General features: G+C 36.7%; 1 protein-coding gene across 4 annotated transcripts in view; it reads left to right on the top strand.

The window, feature by feature from the left end:
* The window catches only part of NRG3 (neuregulin 3), a 1,101,798-nt gene that overhangs the window by 944,139 nt on the left and 135,137 nt on the right, over positions 1–22,522 (top strand). For 2 of the 4 annotated variants that reach the window (XM_060091635.1, XM_060091627.1), the window contains exon 4: positions 16,588–16,611. In XM_060091635.1, the coding sequence (XP_059947618.1) occupies positions 16,588–16,611 (24 nt within the window). Of the gene's footprint in view, positions 1–16,584; positions 16,612–22,522 lie in introns of all 4 variants that reach the window. The other 2 variants (XM_060091619.1, XM_060091615.1) reach the window with 1 other exon arrangement.

The following is a 22,522-nucleotide window of genomic DNA, read 5'->3' as shown; positions in this document are numbered from 1 at the left end:
GTGCATTAACACTTTGAAAATATTGTGATAGAGTGGAGAATAGATATCAAGTAGGCAAATAGAAATGCCTATAAAATTAGATATGTTATCTAATTTAAGCATTTTATAAATCATATGCATTTTATTTCTTAAATAGATGAAGACATTGAGATATATTGATAGAAAGGTTAAGTAACTTGCCTGAGGTCACATGAGGTTACTAAAGGACAAAATCAGGAATTAAAGCCCATGTAATCAAATGTTAATATCTTTTTCCAGCATATAACATTCGTCCAGGTACCATCAAACAATATATTCCTTAGAAAGTCAATTTCAAAAAAAAAAAATAAAATAAAATTTGTTCATCATTAGCCTGTCACGTGGTCAATGCCTGTCAATGCCTTTTGATGGTAGAGATTGCATTTTTTCATCCTAGACTGAAACCATTTTTAGGGCACAGGCCATGTCTTCAACATTTTTTTTTTTTAAGATGTTGGGGGTAGGAGTTTATTAATTAATTAATTTATTTTTGCTGTGTTGGGTCTTTGTTTCTGTGCGAGGGCTTTCTCTAGTTGTGGCAAGCGGGGGCCACTCTTCATGGTGGTGCGCGGGCCTGTCACTATCGCGGCCTCTCCTGTTGCGGAGCACAGGTTCCAGACGCGCAGGTTCAGTAGTTGTGGCTCACGGGCCTAGTTGCTCTGCGGCATGTGGGATCCTCCCAGACCAAACCTCGAACCCGTGTCCCCTGCATCAGCAGGCAGATTCTCAACCACTGTGACACCAAGGAAGCCCTTTTCAACATTTTTGTATCCCTGATACTTAGTATTGATTGGTAGAAACAGAGATATCAAGCTGGGTAAATCTGGATTTAGAGACTATTTTGTCAGTTTACAGAATCTGGGGGAGAGGGTTTTGTTCTTGTTGTTGTTGTTTTTAATTTTTCTAATACCCACACAAGGCATCATAGAACATGTTATAGTGTATGCATTTAACAAATTCTTGCTAAAGGTTTAACTAAATAATTAAAATGTGATTTTTGTATGGATGTAAAATATATATGTGCATATATATATATGTAGAGTAAGAAGAATAGCAGTAAAAAGAGCAGTGCCTATTAGAATTATAATTCATTTGGTTAAAAGTTCACACAGAGCTGGAAAAATATTAATTGATAAATTATTAATTATTACTTAATAAAAATATTAATTGATAAACTCGACCTGGGTTTCACTGTGATGAATTTCATTCATTCAATCCAAAAATATTTGTTGAGCACCTACCTCATACCAGCCATTGTCCTAAACATCATGGATACAGTGAATAAAACAGTGAATGTATTGTTATGGGTTGAATTGTGTCCCCAAGATTCATGCATGGAAGTCCTAACCCGCAGTACCTCAGAACGAGACCTCATTTGGAGATGGAGTCTGTAGAGGGGTAATCAAGTTAAAATGAGATCATCAGGGTGGCCCTAATCCAATATGACTAGTGTCCTTATAAAAAGGGGAAATTTGAACATAGACATCCACAGAGAGAGAATATCATGTAAAGATGAAGGCAGAGTCGTGGTAATACATCTTTGGCTAAGGAATGCCAAAGATTGCCAGAAAGCCATCAGAGACTAACAGGGGGGCATGGAACAGATTCTCCCTCACAGCCCTCAGAAGAAACTAACCCCTCTGACACCTTGATCTCAGACTTCCAGCCTCCAGAACTGTGAAACCATAAATTTCCACTGTTTACCCCACTTTGGAGTACTTTGTTTTGGCAGCCCTAGCGACTATACCCAAGTGAAGCCCCTCCCTCCGGGAACTTTACATTCTAGTCTGGAGCAGGGAAGGAAATAGATAATGTTGCATATAGTAATAAAGTCTAAGGAGTAAAGAAGACTAGGGGGAAGGAGATAAAACATGCCGTCTTATGTAATAGGATCTCTGATAAAAGGACATTAGAAGTGAAAGGAGGTAGGGATTGAGTTATGTTGATATCTGGAGGAAGAACATTTAAGGGCAGGGGAGCAGCCAGTCCATAGCTCCTGGGAAAAAAAGTGCTTCTGGGTTAGAAGAGCTGCCATGAGGTCAGGTGGTTCAATTAGAATAAGGGACAGAGAATGGTAGCAGTATAGTCAGAGATTTAATGGAGGAGCAGATTGTATAGGTCCGTGTTTTATTTTGATGATAACTTTGGTTTCTATTCTAAGTGACATAGAAAGCCATGGGAGGGACTTTTGAACAAAGGAATAATGTGATCTGACTTAAAATTTCAAAGGATCTCTCCAGCTGCTGTGTGGGAAGAGACTGTAGGGAGGGGGGCAGAGTTGGAAGCAAAGAAGTCATGGAGAAGGCTAATGTGCTAAAAACTTCCAGGTGTGAGATGCAGCTGGTTTGTGCCAGAAAGGTGGTGGAGGAAAAGATGAGATAGGCAAGTGAAGGGTCGGCTGAAGCATCACAAATACAACGGGAAGCTTGACAGAGAAATGGAGACCAGATCTATGGAGGATGCTATAGGAAGTTTCTGTTTAAGAGAAGCAGTAAAGGAGAGGGAATTGAATGTTAGTACTGGAAGGAAGAGATGAAGTTGGTGTCCAGGAGAATTTGGCTTGCTACAGTCATGAAGCCATCCAGAGCAATGGTGTCCTCAACCGACACATAATTTATTCCTCCTACTCATATCTTTGAGTGACATTTATGGACCCTAGTGAGCTGTGGTCACAACTTAGTCCCTGCAATGAGCAAATGACTTTCATTTTCCCTAGAGAAGGCTCAATTTGAACAAGGGGGGGAATGTCATTATTTTAATCTCCTATGGCTTTGAACCCCTTATCTAGGATTTACATCCATCTATTAATATGAAGAAAAAGAAAATCCTCAAAACAAAAATTCAAGCTGATTTGACATCAACTAAGTAAAAGTGTTTGGTTTAATAACAGCAAATGACATAGCAAGAATAATTCAATAGTAAGTACTTAAGTAGTTTGAAGTCTCACAAAATTTGTTGAAAATTTCTTTGCACTTAGCTGTTTGCATGTATTGTTTAGTAACCATGCAAATTACCTTATTGTATATTCCAATTTTTGCAACAGCAAGAAATGCCCATTTAAAACAATTTTTTTAAATAAAATAAAATGTATGGATAGCATGACTATATTGAGTCCAGTGTAATTGTATCTAATATTGCAGTATAATAAGCTAATCAGCCTTCTTGGTTTTGTAGCAGTAACAAATCTCAGTCTAAAAAATGTGGAGTAGATGTGTATACAAAGCCATTTGTGTCATGGGTTCAAAGAGTAAGTACTTGAAACCTGGGTTTGAACCCCAGCATTGTTAGTCACAAGTTGAAGGATCTCCTTAACCTCTATGTGCCTCAGTTTCATCTCTAACATGGGAATAAAAATAGCACCTACTTCATAAAATTGCTATAGGTTTTAAATTAATTAAGACATGTAAAGTGTATAGATAAACAGCTGCTTAGAATAAGCCCTCGAAGATTTAAGCTATATTATTATCTTTGTTATTTAAATTTCCTGATTTTCTATCTCAAGTTCCATTTCATTGGGTTAGAGAAAAGTGTAATCACAGTTCATCCTTGATTCCTGTTCCCTGAGGATAGCGTCACAGTTCTGTAAAGAGGTGTGGTTTACCCAGTGCCCAGGCACTGGTGCAGCTGCAAGAGGTGGTAGATGGGCAAATCCTCTGTGCCCTTGTCTATCCATGCTGGAATCTGCTGAGATGTCCTCACTACTGTCGTGTGTTTAGTCCACAGAGGCCATTGCTGCAGACTGTAGTCTTCCCAACCTCCTAGCTCATGTATGTCAGGCTCTCGGTGATTGTGCCTGTCAGGTTTGTGGGGAATAAATTGACGTGCCTAGCTGCTACCCACTCTGGCGGATCTGAGGGTCATCTCTCTGGATCCTCTAGCATCCCATCGTTCAGTGTAAAGCTGAAGTTGGGAGAGCAGTGGACATGGGGTACTCTGGTCTTGCTGCCTCCAGGGACTGTAGTTAGCAAGTTCAAGGCAGCCCTGTTTGGGAAGTTGTTTCACTTCCTCTAGTTGGAGCAGTGGGACGGTGAGAAGTGCATGATTTGGCAGCAGCAGTGTGCATATTTTTTTCTGAAGGTCACCTCCCAGGCCTTTTGGCTTTCCTCCATTTCTTCCCTTCACCTAGAAACTCTTTAATGTATTAATTTGCATGGGAGCCTTGTTCTTTGTCTATGCCATCAAATCTAGTATTTTATATTTCAATTCCTTCTGAGCCAAGGATTTGGCAACTCACACACTTTTTTTTTTTTAATTGCTGAGACCTCCCTCCCCCGAAGCAACGGACAAAAGAATACAGTATAGAAGGAACTACCTGTAACAGAGGTCACATTGAGTAAAACTTCAAAAATCCATGCAGCTATTTAATTTTTCTTTATTTACTCAAATACTCTCTCTGTGCCAGGAACTGTCCTGGGATCTATAATATAAAGACATACTAAGCATGGCTTTTTTAAATTAAGTTGCTTATAGTCATTTGGGGGAAGATGAGCAAGAAAACAAAGAACTACAATAGAGTGTGATGAACCTAGAGTACATAAATATAAAAGATTCCATGAAAGACTGTTTCTATTGGAGACAGTATGTGGGAAAAGATATGCATTCCAGAGCTAGTTGTGTTTAAAAATGAGTCGTTATGAATGAAGTTCACCAGACTGCACGTGAGCAAGGTGAGGCTTTGGAATTGGAGAAGGAAAGTGGAGGTGGGGCTGTAGAAGCAGGATGGGGCTGGATCATTAATGTTTGACTTACATGGCATGCTAGGCAAGGTGGAAAGTTTTCTGTGGGGACAGTGGCATGATTTAATGAAATTACGTGCTTCCTGTCTTGGGAAGCAAATTAGTCCATCTTGAGCAAATTAGTACACCTTTCTGAATCTCAGTTTCCTCATCTGTAAAATATTATCTGAAGAAAGGATGCTGTGAGGATGAGTCAGCAGGATGTCGTATAGACTCACAAGTCTATCATTTGTAGATGGTAGCTTTGAAGAATAACATTGTAGACTCTATTCATTTGCTTTGCTAATGTCTAAGTGATGTAAAATTAGAACTTTATAAATTAATCCATACTCAGCTTTTGACATCCACACAGCATTTTGAAAAGGTTATCTCACTAATAGGATGCCCAGCAGAGTGATTATTTTTGTCCACATATCTAGAAAACACACAGAGAGAGTTATCAAGACTATAGAAGAGGGTAGTGGGAGGATGAGGGTGAGAACTTCAAAGTACCTGGATTCCACTGGGTTCCCAGCTAATTATAGGCAAAATTAGATAATAGTTTCTTCCATTACTTTAATAAAGATGCTTTCCCTGTTTTTTCTACACTACAAAGAATAATTCAGCTACTCTGGGGTAAGCCATTATTGGGAGACGGCTCTACCAGTTTAATTTCCATTTCTTTATTTCTGTTAAATAAAAGAAGCTTACATTAGTCCTATGTTATTAACTACTTAGTAGATTTAGGAAGCATGTAGCAAAAGAAGAATTGTTCTTTGCGTTTAAATGAACCAAATAATACCCTCAGCTGGTTATGCATTTAGGGGGAAAAATTGCTACATTTTAAGTCTGCAAAAGTAATAAATTAAAAAAAAGAGTATAAAAAAAGTAATAAATTAATCCACTAGTGAGCCCAAGTGTGTTGTCTGTTGTGCTCATTATCGAGTATTCCCAGGTGTTCAGGGGTTTATAAGTCTAAATTGTTGTGACTTTTAAACTTGGTAATAGAAATATCCAGCATAAGGATCATAAGCTATGAAACTATTCCCATACCAGTGCTTTTTACAAAAAAATTACAGCATTAAATGTTAAATTAAGATGTTCTCCAATATTGGAATGTGTTAACTTGTCAGAAGGAAGCAAAGAAACAAAATTAGTAATAGAAACCATAGGGTTGCCAAGTTTTCTTCCCAGTTGCCTGATTTTATGTATCCTTTTAAGAGCACAATACCAAATATTAGGCACCATGAGTATGTACATTCAAACAAATAAATCGATTGATTTATTCAGATACTCATTATCCATCTATTTGTGGATTCAGTCAACAAAAATGCTTTGAGCATTTACTACCTGCTAGATAGGGCACATCATCTGGAAGCAGGCGAGACTGCCAGACAAATGACCGCAAGACAGAATTGAAAGAGCAAAGTGTTATTAGAAAGGGCACCTCTTGGGGAATTGTTTGAGCTGAGTCTGAAAAGAGCAAGATAAAGCAGTTCTTCCAAAGATCAAGAGCTCTAAAAAGCATGTTGTATTGAAGCACTTTCTTTCATTCCACAAATGGAGCTGAGTTTGTGTATGGAACAGAGACAGGGGATGAGCACAGGAGTGAACATGGCTGCCATGGATGGCTGTGGATAAAAGCCTCATTGAGGCTTTTCTCTGAAACCTTAGTGGCTACCAGTGCTTCCCTCTTCTCCCAAAGAACATTAAAATAAGAACTTCTCATATAAGTAGTCACTTGCCTGAACATCTCAGTTCATTGAGGTGATAGAAGAGGAAAAGAAAAGACTTTCCTCTTTTTTTTTTTTTTTTTCCCTACAGGTGATTCATAATTCAGTGAGGAATAAACTATGTAACTCGAAATATAGTTTGTGTGTGTGTGTGTTTGTGTTTTAATGGAAGCCTATTGAAAGTGTCCAGATAATCTGGAAGACTAAGGTAGAAAATCTAGGCTGAGAGAAAGCATTATAGTTTATAAGCATGATTTACTTTTTAAAAAAATCTCACAATGGTATACCTCATTGAGAAAGAAAATTGGTGGGGTTATGAAAAAGATTCAATAAACATTTACTTTTCATCTGCTATTTGAAAGGCAGAAGGGGAAGTGAAGAAGGGTCAGGCAAAAGATCCTAGTTTTCCTAATTAGCTATGGTATAGGTATATCTCTACTAGTTATATTTCAGTGCACAATAATCTTACTCCTAAATACAGATCCCATTATCATTCATAGAAAAACAGAGCAGGTAATGTTATTTCAGGCTTTCAGAGATGACTTCAGGAGGAAGTGGTCCTTGAAAGACAGACTGAGTTTGTAGGAGGAAGACTTGAGAGTCCATCAGGAAAGATATTCAAGGCTAGTGTAATGGCTGGAATAAAAACATAAGATGTGTGGGTATGGGCCTATTTGGGGGAAGTGCTGGTAGAACAGAATGTTTAGAGAGTTAGGAAAAATGGTTGACTTCTTTCTCATATTTTAAGTGATTTCCTACAGAAAAACTTTAAATAACCAGCTACCTTGTGCATTTGAAGAACTATTTGTCATGCAATATATTTGTCCATACAAATAAATACCTTTATGTAAAATAAAATAGAGCAAAGCCAGTGGCAATGACAGTGGACAAGCCTACCATTCAGAGGCCACAATTGCCTGCCACAAAATATGAGCCCAACCTAAAGAGTGGTTACCAAAAGGAAAGTACAGAAGTGCCAGGTCTGTCTTGTGTTGTCTTGTCCCACATCATTTCTTGATGGCATCCGGCATCACTTAAGAATAAGCTTCCAACACACAGGCTTGTTTTGGGTCTTAGCCCTGACACAGTTAGCCCAGCCTATCATAAGTTGCACTTTCTCGGCTGCTATCAGTTTTCCTGAGTCCTAACATAAAAGCACCTCTTCCTGATTATGACCTTAACTTGCCTCCTAGTTTGAATTATCTTTGCTATTTCCTTGGCGTGGACTTGCTCTTTTCTTTATTTCATCATGAATGACGATTTTTGCCAGCTCCATTACTTCCCTGCATTTGGGTGTTCCAGATAAATACCTTGGGCAGTTGGTCCAGGACCAAGAATCTTCTACCTCTTGGCTAATCTTTCTCTTTGGTCCCTCTATTTTTGGCAGATGGGAAGAAGAAGATACCTTTGTTGGGATCTCCATGCTACCAAAGCTGTCATCTGTTGGGAGGTGGGAGTTAGGTTTCTTTGCTCTTTGCTTAGGAGAGTTCATTTCAGAGCAATGTTTCTTAAAATGTGTCCATCATTTTCTGAATTAGTATTCATCATGAAGCTATTGCAATTTTGAATTTAGGAATATGATTAAAAGCATAGTACTAAAACAATTTGTTAACAAAAGCTTTAATTAATTAGCATGTCAGCTGCAAACACAAATAATGCTGATTGCCATATACTTCTTTCTTTCCTTTTTTTTACTTCTTTTTTGAGTAGATATTCCCCTATTTTATTATAATCCTTACATCTACTAACCTTAATCTCTTCTGTATGTCTTCATTGATAATAAAATGGATTGAAGTTGAAAAGTTACAATCTGTAAAAGTGTACAAAACAAATATTTCAAAGATTGCTTGAATGGTTTGACATTATTAAGAAGTAACCCCTTAAATAGCATATATAATAATATTTTAATTACCATGGAAAATTGAATACTTTTTCCTGATAATTGACCACTTGTTCACATGAATCCTAAATTACATACAAAAATTATGTGACAATGGTATACATGTGTTGGACACTTTCGGATAATAATCTGGTGATTTTTGGACTCCAGAATTGTAGACTCATGTAAGTAGTAATTAAATGTAGTACTTTGATATGGGAAGTGTTTTAGAAACATTTATGGATATTGGTTTTTCAATATCAAAAGAGTTGCACCCAGAGGTGTAATGTTCATTGGAATCCTCAAAAACTGAGGTGATGGAAAACAGCCTGGATGTGCTCTGAAGGAATTCAAAATATCACATGCAGTGGGCAAAGGGGTTGACTCAGATGGCATTTCATTCATTCAATAAATATTTATTAAGCATCAATAAAATGTCAGATTTTGATAGGCTGGAGTAATAAATCAGTGAGCAAGAGAAATAATGACCCTTCACTCCTGGAATTTGAGATAGTTTTCCACCCTCAGAATATAGGCATCTATAAATACGGCCTTTAGTTTTTCACAAAGCTTATTTTCTTCAGCTATTAAATGGGGGTCAGTAGCACTACTTTACAGGCTAATTTTTAAAGTTATATAAAATAATGTGTGTGGAAGTTCCCAGTGAGAAAATATGAGAAGTTGAGAAAGTTGATAAAATATGACAAGAGCTGGGGAATTTCAGGAACAAAAACCCCTAGTGCATTCACCTATACAAATTTGTTATCTTCAATTATATAACCAAAATAGCAGTATTTTTTGAATGAAGAATTCTTCTATCTAATGATAATTCTTATTTAATTCTTTAATCAATAATTGTGAACATGAAATCATTTTAAGTCTAATGTTCTAAGATGTTTTCACTGTAAAATTCTACAAGCCATTTAGGCAAGATTCATCCTTGAGGAGCAGCCTAAACAAAGAGTCACTCATAAACCTCAGTTGTAACTCTGATTTGTTATTTGATTTCATGGAACGGAATACCCATCTTGAGTTTGCGCTGCATGAACATGTGGCAGTCTCCATGGCTGCTTGCTTCTCCTCCTTTGATACAAACAAATATTTTAACTTAGAGGATGAGAGGGGAATGTGAAATAGAAGTGTCTCTGTTCAAGAGGAATCCGTAACAGAGCTTTTGAGAAGAAAAACTAAGAGGTCATGTTTCATTACAAGGCCCGTGGAAGGGAGAATGGGGCTATGTGCTCTTCTGGAAAAATGGTTTTACTTCTCCATGATTGATGGCCTGTCTGGTGTGAGGCTGGTCACAGTATTAATGTCAGGACTTACTCTCAACAGTAGAAAAAGCTGTCAGTTCTGATATTATAGAAGAGTGGGATTGGGATTATAGAGCTGAAGTAGCCACAGAGAGTCCTCTGACTTAGGCCCATGAGGCAAGGTGATTTTGTGTAAAATTGACTTTAAACTTATTTTACATGTACAGAGAGAAGACCAGAAAGAACTAGAATAAAAATTTAACAGGAATTAGTTTAAAAATATAATAAGAAACATATCATTTTCTTTTCATTAATATGATGTTTTACTGTCCAAATTTTATTCATAAACATATAAAAATTTTGGACTTCCCTGGTGTCACAGTGGTTAAGAATCTGCCTGCCAACGCAGGGGATACAGGTTCGAGCCCTGGTCTGGGAAGATCCCACATGCCGTGGAGCAACTAAGCCTGTGCGCCACAACTACTGAGCCTGTGCTCTAGGGCCCACGAGCCACAACTACTGAGCCTGTGTGCCACAACTACTGAAGCCCACGTGCCTAGAGCCCATGGTCCACAACAAGAGAAGTCACCACAATGAGAAGCCCATGCACCACAAGGAAGAGTAGCCCCCGCTCGCTGCAACTAGAGAAAACTCATGTGCAACAATGAAGACACAACACAGCCAAAAATAAATTTTAAAAAAATTTAATGTAGAAATTTTAAGATAAAATATATAGGTGTGCTGATAAAAATAAAATTACCTGTTTAACAAGGTAGCATGATTTAATGGAGGGAGGATGGAGGTTAGAATCTAACCTGCATTCATATCCAAACTCTTGCACTAAGTAGCTGGAAAAAGGATAATCTGATAATAGCCCTCTCCTTTAAGGACAACATGATAGAATGGAATGCAGTGCCTGGAAAGGGCCTTTCCTTCCTCACCCTGCAGGAGTGAGCTCACGCTCTTGCCAGCTCTCCTTCCCTCCCTGTTGCGGGACCGACCCAAGGCCTGAGAGATTCACGTCTGGCTATTCTCAGCTCCCAGTTGTCACGTTGTCTTAGTGACTGCCAAGTGTAACTTCCCTCTGGTGAACAGTTATATGCTCTGGGAGCCTGTGGTGAGCCCTATTCCCCCATCCTATGACACGTTAATCTTTTTGAAAGGTATATATTCTGTGGATCCCATGGATTGCTTCTAGACTGTAGCTTCCCTCAGCAATCACAGCCAGGTCCACCCTCAGCCCTTACCCTCCTAATCCGAAACCTTAGAGTCTATCCCAGCCTTTCCTAGTTTACCTGTCTTGTTATAATAAACTGGGACATACATGACAGTGGCTTGACGTGTGACATCTCATCACCTTGTCCATGATCTTCTCCAGGAGCAAGCAAAATACAATGACCCACTGGTGAAGCATGACACAGTTACATCTCTTTACAACGATTCTAGAAACTACTAGAGAATTATAAGCACAGGTGTCAGGAGTCAGCAAATGTTCAAGACCCAGCTTACCATCTTCATAAATCCAATTTAGTCTTCTTAGTTGTGATGGACTACCTCATCCTAAAGTGTCACCACTGAAAAGTCATTTGACATGGATCTGAGGGTAGAATCTACAGAGTGACAGATTTCAGTTCAGTGATTAAGAGAAACCATTTATAAAATGACATATTTTATAGTTGAGCAGCTAGTTTCCTCCACACTTATATGGGACATATTTCCCAGCACGGGTACTATGATAGATCACTACCACAGAGGGCTTCATAACAAGGTGGTTGCTTACATCAAGCTGGGAAATACTCCACCGGGGGAGTCTTGGCACACATATGAAGACCTTTAGGAATTCTTGCAATGGAGAGGCCTGTTGAACTTTAAGCGACTATTCTAACTTTTTAAAACACAGAACAATATTTTCATATAACATGTTTTTCCACATCCCCTGGAATAAGAGCTTAAAGCATCCCATTTGGAACTACTCTATGATAGAACTACCTGTTCAGTTACTTTTAATATAAGAGTGACACTGAAACTCACATTCATGTTGCATCGTCCCGGTGCTGCATTACAGGGGTTCCTCATCACAGGCTGGACAACTTGTCTCATCTCTCCCTGAGATTGGAATCAAGTCAAGGATTGCTTTTGGTTGCTTTTCCTCATTCTGCCCAGATTGAGGGAACTATTTGTAGCCCCTGATTGTCTGTCTGTCAACATATAAATAAGAAGCTTTGAGGGACTTCCCTGGCAGTCCAGTGGTTAAGATTCCACTTTTCCAATGCAGGGGGCATGGGTTCGATCCCTGGTTGGGGAACTAAGATCCCACATGCCGCATGGCCAAAAAAAAAAAAAAAATATGGACATGTTGGAAACATATGGGCCTTGAATTTCCCGGAATTTTTGACTTTATAGCATGTTAAGTTTGTCTCCCTGGTCACTTCCGTAGCCCTCAAATCTTAAGCACGTTTCAAGCAGAGCTGCTGGCATTTGTTAAGTGTATTGCCAATTTGAAGATTATTTGGTTCAACATCTGGCACATATTCAGACACAACTCCATATATCCCTTTCTATATGTACAAACAAGTAACTTCAATTAGGCAAGGCTCGTTATGAAGAGATCTCCCTAGGAACCAATGAAAAGATGTTAATGATTTGCCAGTTTGGTTCCTTGGAGAGAGGGAATCCCCCTCTACCTAGCTTATATTGGGCACTTCATCAATAAACTAGCAGTGAGCAAATAAATAAATAGTGCTTCTACAGTGCCTGAGGATACTTGAAAACAATTTGTTCTCTTAAGTGGATTAAATAACTCCTCCCTGAACATCTTATTACCTGATGATTTTGTAAAAATTAAAAAAAGCTTTTTCTTCATAGGGAGGGCATAAGTAAACCCTGAGAATGACTGGTGCCTGAAAGTCGAGAAGCTTAGGCTCAGTTGTGTTTCTACTACTTATCAACAGTGTAGCTTTGGGAAAATATGTTGACCTCTGTGTGCCTCTATTCCTCATCTGTAAAATGAGGATCATGACAATCTTATAAGTTTCTGTGAGTTAATACTTGAAGCAGTTCCTGGTATGTAGTAAGTGCTCAGTATATCTTGGCCACTACTATATAATCAAAGGGTGCAATATTCCCAAAGAACTACAAGTTTTACATAGAAAAGTTCATCAGACTATAAAAGAAATGGAAATTATACATTCTAATACATGCCATAGGGAAGATCAAACTGTTTTTCTTGAAGTTATTTGCCTCCTCCTTCATCCCAGTATCTGCACAGTTCTTGGCACATGGTTTGTTGAGTGAATGAATAAATGAGTAATTAATTGTTTCATTCTTATCACATTCCTCTTATCACTTCCTCTTTTGTGCAGACCTGAATATCCCCAGGAACGCTGTTTGCTTTAAGAATTAGCCAGTGAAGGGTTATGAGAAGTATTGTGGTTTCTGTTCTGTGTGACTCAGTTGACAAAATTAATTGCTTTTCTGTCATGCAATTTCATGGATTTTCATCAATCCTTTTGTCTGTTAACAAATCCTGTCAGTATCTTTAAACCTGCAATAATGATCAGTGTTTAGCATTTTAATAAAAGAATGGAAATGTGTGTGTGTGTGTGTGTGTGTGTGTGTGTGGTGAGAGAGAGAGAGAAAGAGGGAAATTTTTAATAAGATCTAACTTTTTATTTGTATGTTTCAGTAGTGTCAGTCTTCAGGAATGTTATTATAAAAAGTAAATAATTTCTCTATAAAATCTAAGAATATAATGCCATGTTGCTTGACAGTATTTCTGAGAACTACTACTCTAATAATTAGATGTAACTTTTCTGCTATGCTAAGAGTACACAGATTTCCTTTCTCTTAAGACATCTACTTATACCGTTTAGTGTTTGAATAATTTTAAAATTCTGATTTCTGTTCTTTTTACTGGTTATGAATTCATTCTGGTTTAAAGTGTTTAGATCACCCTCAAATTTATCAAACTTGCCACTCATTTCTTTATGCAATTTCCAGACTTACAAAGCCTGATTGCCCATATCCGCTGTCTCATATAGAGATGGACCCACCAAGGATGTGGGAAGAATGAAGAGTGACCATTGGTTATACTTGCCAGCAAAACAGACTACAGCCAGCCATTTCTGAGCCATCTCAGTTCTACTAGAAAGTTGTTTTTTTTACATTGAAGTATAGTTGATTTAACAGTGTTGTATTAGTTTCTGGTATACAGCAGTGACTCAGTTATATATATATATATATATATATATATATATATATATATATATATATACATATTCTTTTTCATGTTCTTTTCCATTATGGTTTATTAGAGGACATTGAATATAGTTCCCTGCGCTATATAGTAGGAGCTTGTTGTTTATCTGTTTTATGTGTAGTAGTTTGTACCTGCTAGTCCCAGACTCCTACTGTATCCCTTTGGTCCCTTTCCCCTTTGGTAACCATAAATTTGTTTTTTATGTGTGAGTCTCTTTTTGTTTCGTAAATAAGTTCATTTGTGTCATATTTCAGATTCCACATATAAGTGATATCATATGGTATTTGTCTTTCTCTTTCTGACTCATTTCACTTAGTATGATAATTTCTAGGTCCATCCATGTTGCTGCAGATGGCATTATTCTTTTTTAAGGCTGAATAATATTCCATTGTACCACATAAATTTTATTTTATTTTATTTTTTAATTTTATCGGAATATAGTTGATTTACAATGTTGTGTTTCAGGTGTACAGCAAAGTGATTTGGTTATACATATACATATATTCATTCTTTTTCAGATTCTTTTCTCATATAAGTTATCACAGAATATTGAGTAGAGTTCCCTGTGGTATACAGTAGGTCCTTGCTGGTTATCTATCTTATATATTCTACTAGAAAGTTCTTGTTCAACCAGGCTAGGGCTAATGGCTGTTCTGGCTGTAGGCAGAGGTTTTTTTATTCATTTTTTTTTTCTTTTAGTCTCATGATAGGTAATCTCACCCAAATCCCTGCTTTAAAATACCACAACTCTAGTCTCTCTCTAGTGTCCTAAGTGCACACAATCATGAAGATTTTTTTCACACAAGAACCCAGACATGGTCTAGCCAACTTTTCTACAATCTCCATTCAAAAAGCACATTCTTCTCCTCCCAGGAGCAAGCTTTTATGGATTCTTGGCCATTCTATCCAATGCACATTTTCTCATTTTCCATTAGAGCACTATCACAAAGAATTTTCAAAGCTTTCTCTCTGTGGGCTCCCACTGATTTCTGAATTACTTGCGAACAAAAATCTTGTCTTTTTATGAAATTGTGCTAGATAGCTATCATAGTATATATTAAGTAGGTAAAAAATGCCATGGAAAGAAAGAAATGCATCTACTTTTAAAAAACATCATTACCATAGTTCTTTATATGAGATATTTCTCAATTAAAATAATTCCTAATCACTTAAAAAATGAACTATTTACAGGCAGATTCATAGATACGTAAAGTAGTTTAGAGGTTGCCAGGAACAGAGCAGGGAGGGGAAAATGGGAAATTATTTCTTAGTGGGTAGAGTTTCTCTTCAGAGTGATAGAAAAGTTTTGAAAATATATTGGTCATGGTTACACAACATTTTGAATGTAATTAATACCACTGAATTGTACACTTAAAATTTGTCAAAATGCCAAGGTTTATGTTATATATATTTTACCACAATAGAATTTAAAGATGAGTTATTTACAAATAAGAAAGGCATTGAAATATTCAAGATAACTAAATGCATATTTTTTAAAAAGAAAATCTTTCCTAAATAGAGAAGTCATAAAAGGGAGCCCAGAAATTAGTCTTGGAAATAAACATGATCTTAGGAATACTGTTTTTTTTTTATTTATTCTCATTTAAGAAACATTACTACAACAGAAATCATCATTAAATAATGCAATGAATTTTAAAAGTGAATAAGTGAATAACTGAATGATTAAAAGAAAGCACCATTTAAATAAGCAAATCTCCAAAGTTGAATGGCTGGATATAGCTGGACCCAGTTTATCCCTCTGTTGATCACAGACTTTAGGTGGTCAAAATGGTGTGCTGTCCATAGGAACATAGAACAGACATGGACACATCTACCATTTTTTTTTTTTCTTTTTTCCTTTTTTTGCGTTATGTGGGCCTCTCACTGCTGTGGCCCCTCCTGCTGCGGAGCACAGGCTCCGGACGCGCAGGCCCAGCGGCCATGGCTCACGGGCCCAGCCGCTCCGCGGCATATGGGATCCTCCCAGACCGGGGCACGAACCCGTATCCCCTGCATCGGCAGGCGGACTCTCAACCACTGCGCCACCAGGGAGTCCCTACCATTTGTTTTTGATAGGAAGTGCTATCAAGTTTAACGGTCATAGGACCAAAGGGTCAGATAGACTGGATTTATGCCCTGAGTCTTCCTCATGGAAGATTTTTAGTCTCAATGAAGCACAGTTTCTTCATCTAACAAATAAAGGGGAAAAGATCCAACATCATTTCTTTTTTGTGAAAGTGAAGAGTGCCTGGTGAAGGCCTGCCATGCAGAAGTCCTTTAACTACATATTATTAACATAAAGGTTCAAATAAGTTTAATGTTAAACAAGTAGTTACTCTACATAAAATGTCATGAGTTCTGAAAATAACTTTAGTTCCAGATATGCTTCATATGAAGTTTTTTTTTCTTTCTCCCTCCCTCCCTCCCTCCCTTCCTTTTTTTTCTTTTTTTCTTTCTTTCCTTTTTTATTGGCTAAATTTATACTTAGCATATTTGGCAATATTATCCCATCTAAATTCCAGGCTACTGGGAAATACCAATCAGTGTTCAAAGCACCCTTAATTGTGGGCAAACTAAATTATCTTTCACAAGTAAACATGCTGTTACAATTGAGACACAGTCCTCACCTTGAAAGGCCAATCTTATAAGCACTGATTTCTGTGTGGAATTTTTTCTAACCTTTTTTTCTTTTTCTGTTTTCCTTTCTTATATGCTGACTTCGGTGTAGCAGACCACTTGGGGATTGAATTCATGGGTAAGACTAAACAATTTTCTCCTTAAATATCCGGAAGAAACTAAGTTTGATAATGTATATAGTGTTCTCCTTCCCCATCTGATTATAATTGAAATGTCTCACTGTCAGGTACTATTAGTAGTAAAAAATGTTTTTGTCGGTTTTTCACTAAGTAATGGCTCAAAATGAAAGACTTAACTACTTATTGGGAAGGCAATTTAATGTTAAGTGCAGCTTTGGAACCTTACAGAAGTTGAATTTGGCTCCTGGATTTGATTGTTTGCTCTAATTCTCAATTTTCTTATCTGTAAAGAGGGATGATGATAGTTCCTATTTTATTGCACATATAAATTGCTTAGCACAATGTCTGCAAGATGGCAAACATTCAATAAATGGTAGAAAGTAATGGTGATGGTTTAGAAATATCAGTTTTTGTGTTTTTCTGCTCTATTTTTTTCCTTTTGGATGATGACTACTTTGGATATATTTTGGTCAATCTTAATTTTGGAGTATGGGCTCTATAAATGTTTTCATTTACAAAGTGAAAATATTTATTTTGAAAGTACTTGTAGTGAATGTTGTGTTTTTAAAAGGATTAGAATACCTTCCACAGTAATTATTTTCTATACTCATAGATAATTACATTAAGAATTGGACATACTTTTCTGAGTCTATATTATAAGTAAATGAAAAGAAAAAGTATTCCATAAGATTGATAGGCATGGTACTAAAATAGAAAGATACTCAGGAGTTAAAGTTAGTGAAACTGAGTACCCAAATTTGAATCCAAATTCATAGGTTCTCCTTGCTCAGCTTTTGTTGAACTTCAGTTTTTTCTCTTATATGACATAGATGTGAATACTTGCTTTATACCTGCATATGTTCTCTGTGATAATACTTACAAATTTGCTTGTTTTCATTTATCCATTAATTCAGCAAATATTTATCAGTTGCTCACTCTAAGCAAAGAAAAAAATGCAACATGCTACAGATAAAATAGTGAGCAAAAATGAACCATAAAAGCTGGTTTGATGGAGCTTACAGTCTAGGAATCTTTCAGATGATAATTAGGTAATAAAACTGATAAATATAAAATTTAAAGTTTCTTAAGACCTATTTGAGGCAAGATGATATTAGCTTGGACTCATATGATAATGGAAGATGTGAGAGGAAAAACTGACAGATATTGGGGACGTGATAGCAACCAGTATTTGAGAGGAATTGATGTTGAAGGTTAGAAAAGGAAGATTTTCAAGGATGACTGCAGGGTTTAATAGTTTGCATATTTAGATAAAACATGGGCCCATTTTCTGAAAAAGACTAGAAGAAGAACAGATTTATGGGAGATGTTTTACTAGATTAGGTTTGGAAATTTTGAGTTCTGGGTGCCTTTGATATATCTGAGAGAAGATGTTAAGTTGATAGTTATATTTCTGGAAGTTTTGAGGGTTAATTAGAGATTAGCGATGACACACTTATATTAAAATTGATCTTCCTGTTGTGTGATATTACTCATTAGTGCTCTGTTATCTAGGTATTGGATCATAGAAAAAGCAGACAGCTCAATTCCAGCAGATTTGGGGTTTTGGTAGATAGATGTGATGAAAACTCATAAGGGCAATGAAATTCAAGGTAATATTGAAATGAAGCATTATGGAATGTAAAGTAGATGTGTAATGAGATGAATGGGGATTGGCTAATCTGAATGGAATTAATGAGTAGTCACCATGGGAGTCCTCAAACAAGCCGTTGGCATGAAGAGGAGGTTGTAGCCATATGAACCAAAAATTGCAGAAAACCATGGGCATGGTCATGTGGTAGAGTATAAATTGTTGAGAAGGACATGTTCTCTTATAAATTGTTGAGAAGGACATGTGGTTTGTACTTTCCTCATTTACTGATGATGGTGGGGATTAGCAGCATGGAAGTTGAGCATCAACAGTCATTTGAGGATAGCAGGTACTTAGCCTAATCAGTAGAGAAATTTGCTCCACTAGACTGTGGTGATTGCTGGCTCAGAGAATAGGGGCTCCAGAAGTTATGTAGTAGAATGACTATAGATATAAGAAACACTGCCTGGTGGTGTGTGGGACTGGGATAGCATCAAACCCCACAAATGGTATGGCCACAGTTATAGTAAACTAAACTCGCTACATTAATAATAATTATCACTGTTGAAAGAAATGGATGAGTCATCATCCTATTGGGCTTTCCCTGAGAGTTTTCAATGACACTTATACCTTATAGTATAACGATTTGCTATGGAATCAAGATATGTATTAAGAGGTCTGTTTTAAAATATTTAAAATAATTTAGTTACCAGTAGGGTAAAAATAAGTGGTTATTGTGTAATTCATCTATATGAATCTCAAGCCTAACTGATGTTATAATGAGTCTTATAAAAGGTGAAGTCAAATTATAGCTATAAAGCTTTACAGGGAATGGATTCTCAATATGTGAATCCATATTGCAGTAGAGTTTGCCTTAGAAAGAAGGGGTTGGGCAAAGTCAGAGTCAAAGGGAGTACTTAGTATGCATATAGAGAATGGGAAATGATGAAGGAGTATTTGGAATGATAAATAGGTTTATAGACTTAATGAATAAACTGTTTTCACTGGACTCACTAATTCTAGACCCTGTTCACCCCCACAGGTTGCTCTAACTGAATGTATAATATTCTGTTTCTTGCTTTAGGAATAAATATTTTCAGATTTAACTTGTAATTTTAGAATCCATATGGGTAAAATTTGTTCCATGGGAGATGATATCATCACAATAATATGGTATCTCTAGGTATAAATGAAGCTGGGAAGCAGAAATGTAGGCATACTCTCTATAAATTTAATTATGTCAGTTTATTGGTGTACCTACAAGTATTCAATGCCAGTTCTGTTTTAATGAATTTCAGAATACCTTTCTTCTCAACTTTCATCATTCTTGCTTTGGGCAATGTTAATTTCATGTTTCCTTGACTTGATCACAAGGTGATGATCTGAAGCATGCATGTCTTTTCTCCAAGTCTTTTTATTCCCAGTGGCCATGTCATGTGTGCACTCCTACTGATCAGACTCAAAACATAAACACATTAGAAAGTTCAACAAATTCTTATCTATAGCAGAGAACTCCAAATCATATACTTCAAGAATCCTACTATTATTTAATCAACATATACTTGTCACACTTACTATATGCCATATGTATAAGATATTGAACATGCAGCTATATAATCCACATCCCTTGATGAATAAAGGTTCTGAAATTAAAGGTAGGGAAATCTACACATAGTTGAGGTGACATAACAAGTGCTATTAAAATGGCATAGGTGGGCTTCCCTGGTGGCGCAGTGGTTGAGAGTCCACCTGCCGATGCAGGGGACACGGGTTCGTGCCCCGGTCCGGGAAGATCCCACATGCCGCAGAGAAGCTGGGCCCGTGAGCCATGGCCATTGAGCCTGCACATCCGGAGTCTGTGCTCCGCAATGGGAGAGGCCACAACAGTGAGAGGCCCACATACCGCAAAAAAAAATAAATAAAACAAATAAATAAATAAAATGGCATAGGTAAAATACAATGAAAAAAAATTAAAAACAAAAGCCACTAAATGGGCTTGGGAAATTCAGAAACATATTCCCAGGAGGGGAGAAATTTAAGCTGGGTACCAGCCAAAGTGGATAAGCTGTACCAAGTGTTGCTCCAGTCCAAATTTAGACTAGCCCCACATTGCTTCCACATTAGTAGGAGCCTTGCTATTTCAGTCAGTGTCTCTGAGCTCCCTCGTGTCACTACTTTAGGACTGAAGAGAGGACATCAACTTCAGTAAAATAATTATCCTATTGAATAAACCATTCCAAGCCTAATGTCCATAAAACTGTCAGCATTCAAAAAGATTTTTCCTTAATTATATTCATGATTTTTTTTAATGATGCCACTGGGATTGGAACAATGCAAATTTCAACAACAAATACTGCTCTAGAATACAGTATCAGTTTAAAAAAATACAGTTAACTGGCATAGTTAGGACAGGAATTTGAAGGTGCATAAAAACACAAAATTGTGTTTGTAAAAAAATTGGAAATAAAAGGGTTTATAGTAAACCGATAATCAAAAAATATTTCTTGAAGTCATGACTTAACCTACTCATTCATAAATGCATGAGGGAAAATTGATATTTTTAAGGTCAGATATTCAAACTTTCCCTCACAGCGTGGATAGATCAGGAGATGGTACAGACAAACTTCTTTCTAAGCACAAGTAATCATTGAGTTGTCTGAGAAATCCAACCAATCATCCAGACAAGACAGATGGCCAAAGGGTATGTCAGACTGGCCAAGTTTGGAAGGTGCATTGATCATGAAGAGGGATTTCTCATCTGAGAAATATCTCACTACTGTGTCAGGTGCTCAATCATGGAGCATATCTCATTATATCCATTTGAGCTATTTGTTACACAGCTGTGTCTCTGACAATGCCCTGATGCATTTGATGCTCTAGGCATCAAAGATGTTTGTATAAAAGCAGGTGCATTGCCATTTGCAAATGTATTAGCAAACCACAGGGAGAATTGAAGATTGTGTGGGAGATCTTTTATGCAAATTTCTTTCATTCTCATATGAAAAAATAAAATGAACTCTGCCAGTTAAATGTCGTTTGTGATTTGATATTGTGTTTAGGATAGCATAATATATTTATGCAGTCTAAGTAAACTCTGGTATATATTTTTTTAATCAAAAGATTTATAAAACTTGGGAAAAGTCAGATTTTTAACTATAATCTTAAAAAGATATTCTAAAATAATCCTATGTTTTGAAGTTAAAAAAAAGAAGACAAAAGAAATACTGAGTTGCCTATAAGGAGAGGGTTAGAAATGTCTATCGTCTAAAATATATGTGTAGATTCAGAATTGAGAAAGTTATTACTTCAAACTTCACCATATATTTAGTATCTCTTCATCCCCTCATGTAAAAAAGAATACTTTTAGGATATTTTAGTAAGTACTGAAGATTATCTCCTGAGAAATAACCAGATTCTAATTCTGTTTAGATGATATGAGGTGGGGATACTTTCCTTAAAGCTACACTGCTTATTATGAATGAATTGATGTGTGTTCCTTTAAATCTAACAAGCTCATATGTCAGGCAAATGAATTCATGTGTATGCCCTAATTTGTGGAAATATAAAAATGAGGATCCCCCTTCTTTAGGCTGAAATCTCTGAATTAGACTTATTTGGAACAGAAATGTTTTTATTCACTTGAATATATTGTTTTCTTATAAAATAAAATGCTAATTTATGGATAAATGTGTTTGTATAGGGGATTCATTCAAAAGGGTACTTGTTTAGTTTTTTCTTACATTAAACCACATGAGAAAGCAGATGTCTCAGAGTAATGTAAGTTAACATTATTTAATCCTTGATATGTGCCACCAAATTTACATTATTTCATTGCACTCTCAAAAAAAAAAAAAAAGCATGAAGTAGAAACTATTTATATCCCTATCTTATAAACGCAAAACTGAGGTCTATTTAGATGGAATATCTCATCCAAAGAGCAAGTGGAAGATACAGGATTTGAACCAGAGTCTATCTTCCTCCAGAGTTCTTGAATTCTGCTGGTGACCAGCTGCTGAGCACCTAACACATGAAGCCTTCAGGATTACTCAAGAGGTTGTACTCTGGCAATCTGTCAAATGACAATGCAATTTTGTATCTAGTCCTAAAGTTTAGAAGTAATGTTTTCCAAGTACCATGAGGTCATGAGAATCTTAGGTAGTAACTCACTTTATCCAAGCTACAAAAAATGAAAATGAACCAGATGCCAGTTTATAGCTTTACATTCAGAATTTTAACTGTCATATGTAACAGAGGGCTCCCATTGGTTGGTAATTTCAGTTTCTCATGTAGAATAATCTACAGAAGTTGTAGTGTATCAATAT

The sequence above is a fragment of the Mesoplodon densirostris genome, chromosome 1 (assembly GCF_025265405.1).
Source record: "Mesoplodon densirostris isolate mMesDen1 chromosome 1, mMesDen1 primary haplotype, whole genome shotgun sequence".
Lineage (NCBI taxonomy): Eukaryota > Metazoa > Chordata > Mammalia > Artiodactyla > Ziphiidae > Mesoplodon > Mesoplodon densirostris.
Note: the sequence above shows the minus strand (reverse complement) of the source record. Positions and strands in the feature narration are given on the sequence as shown.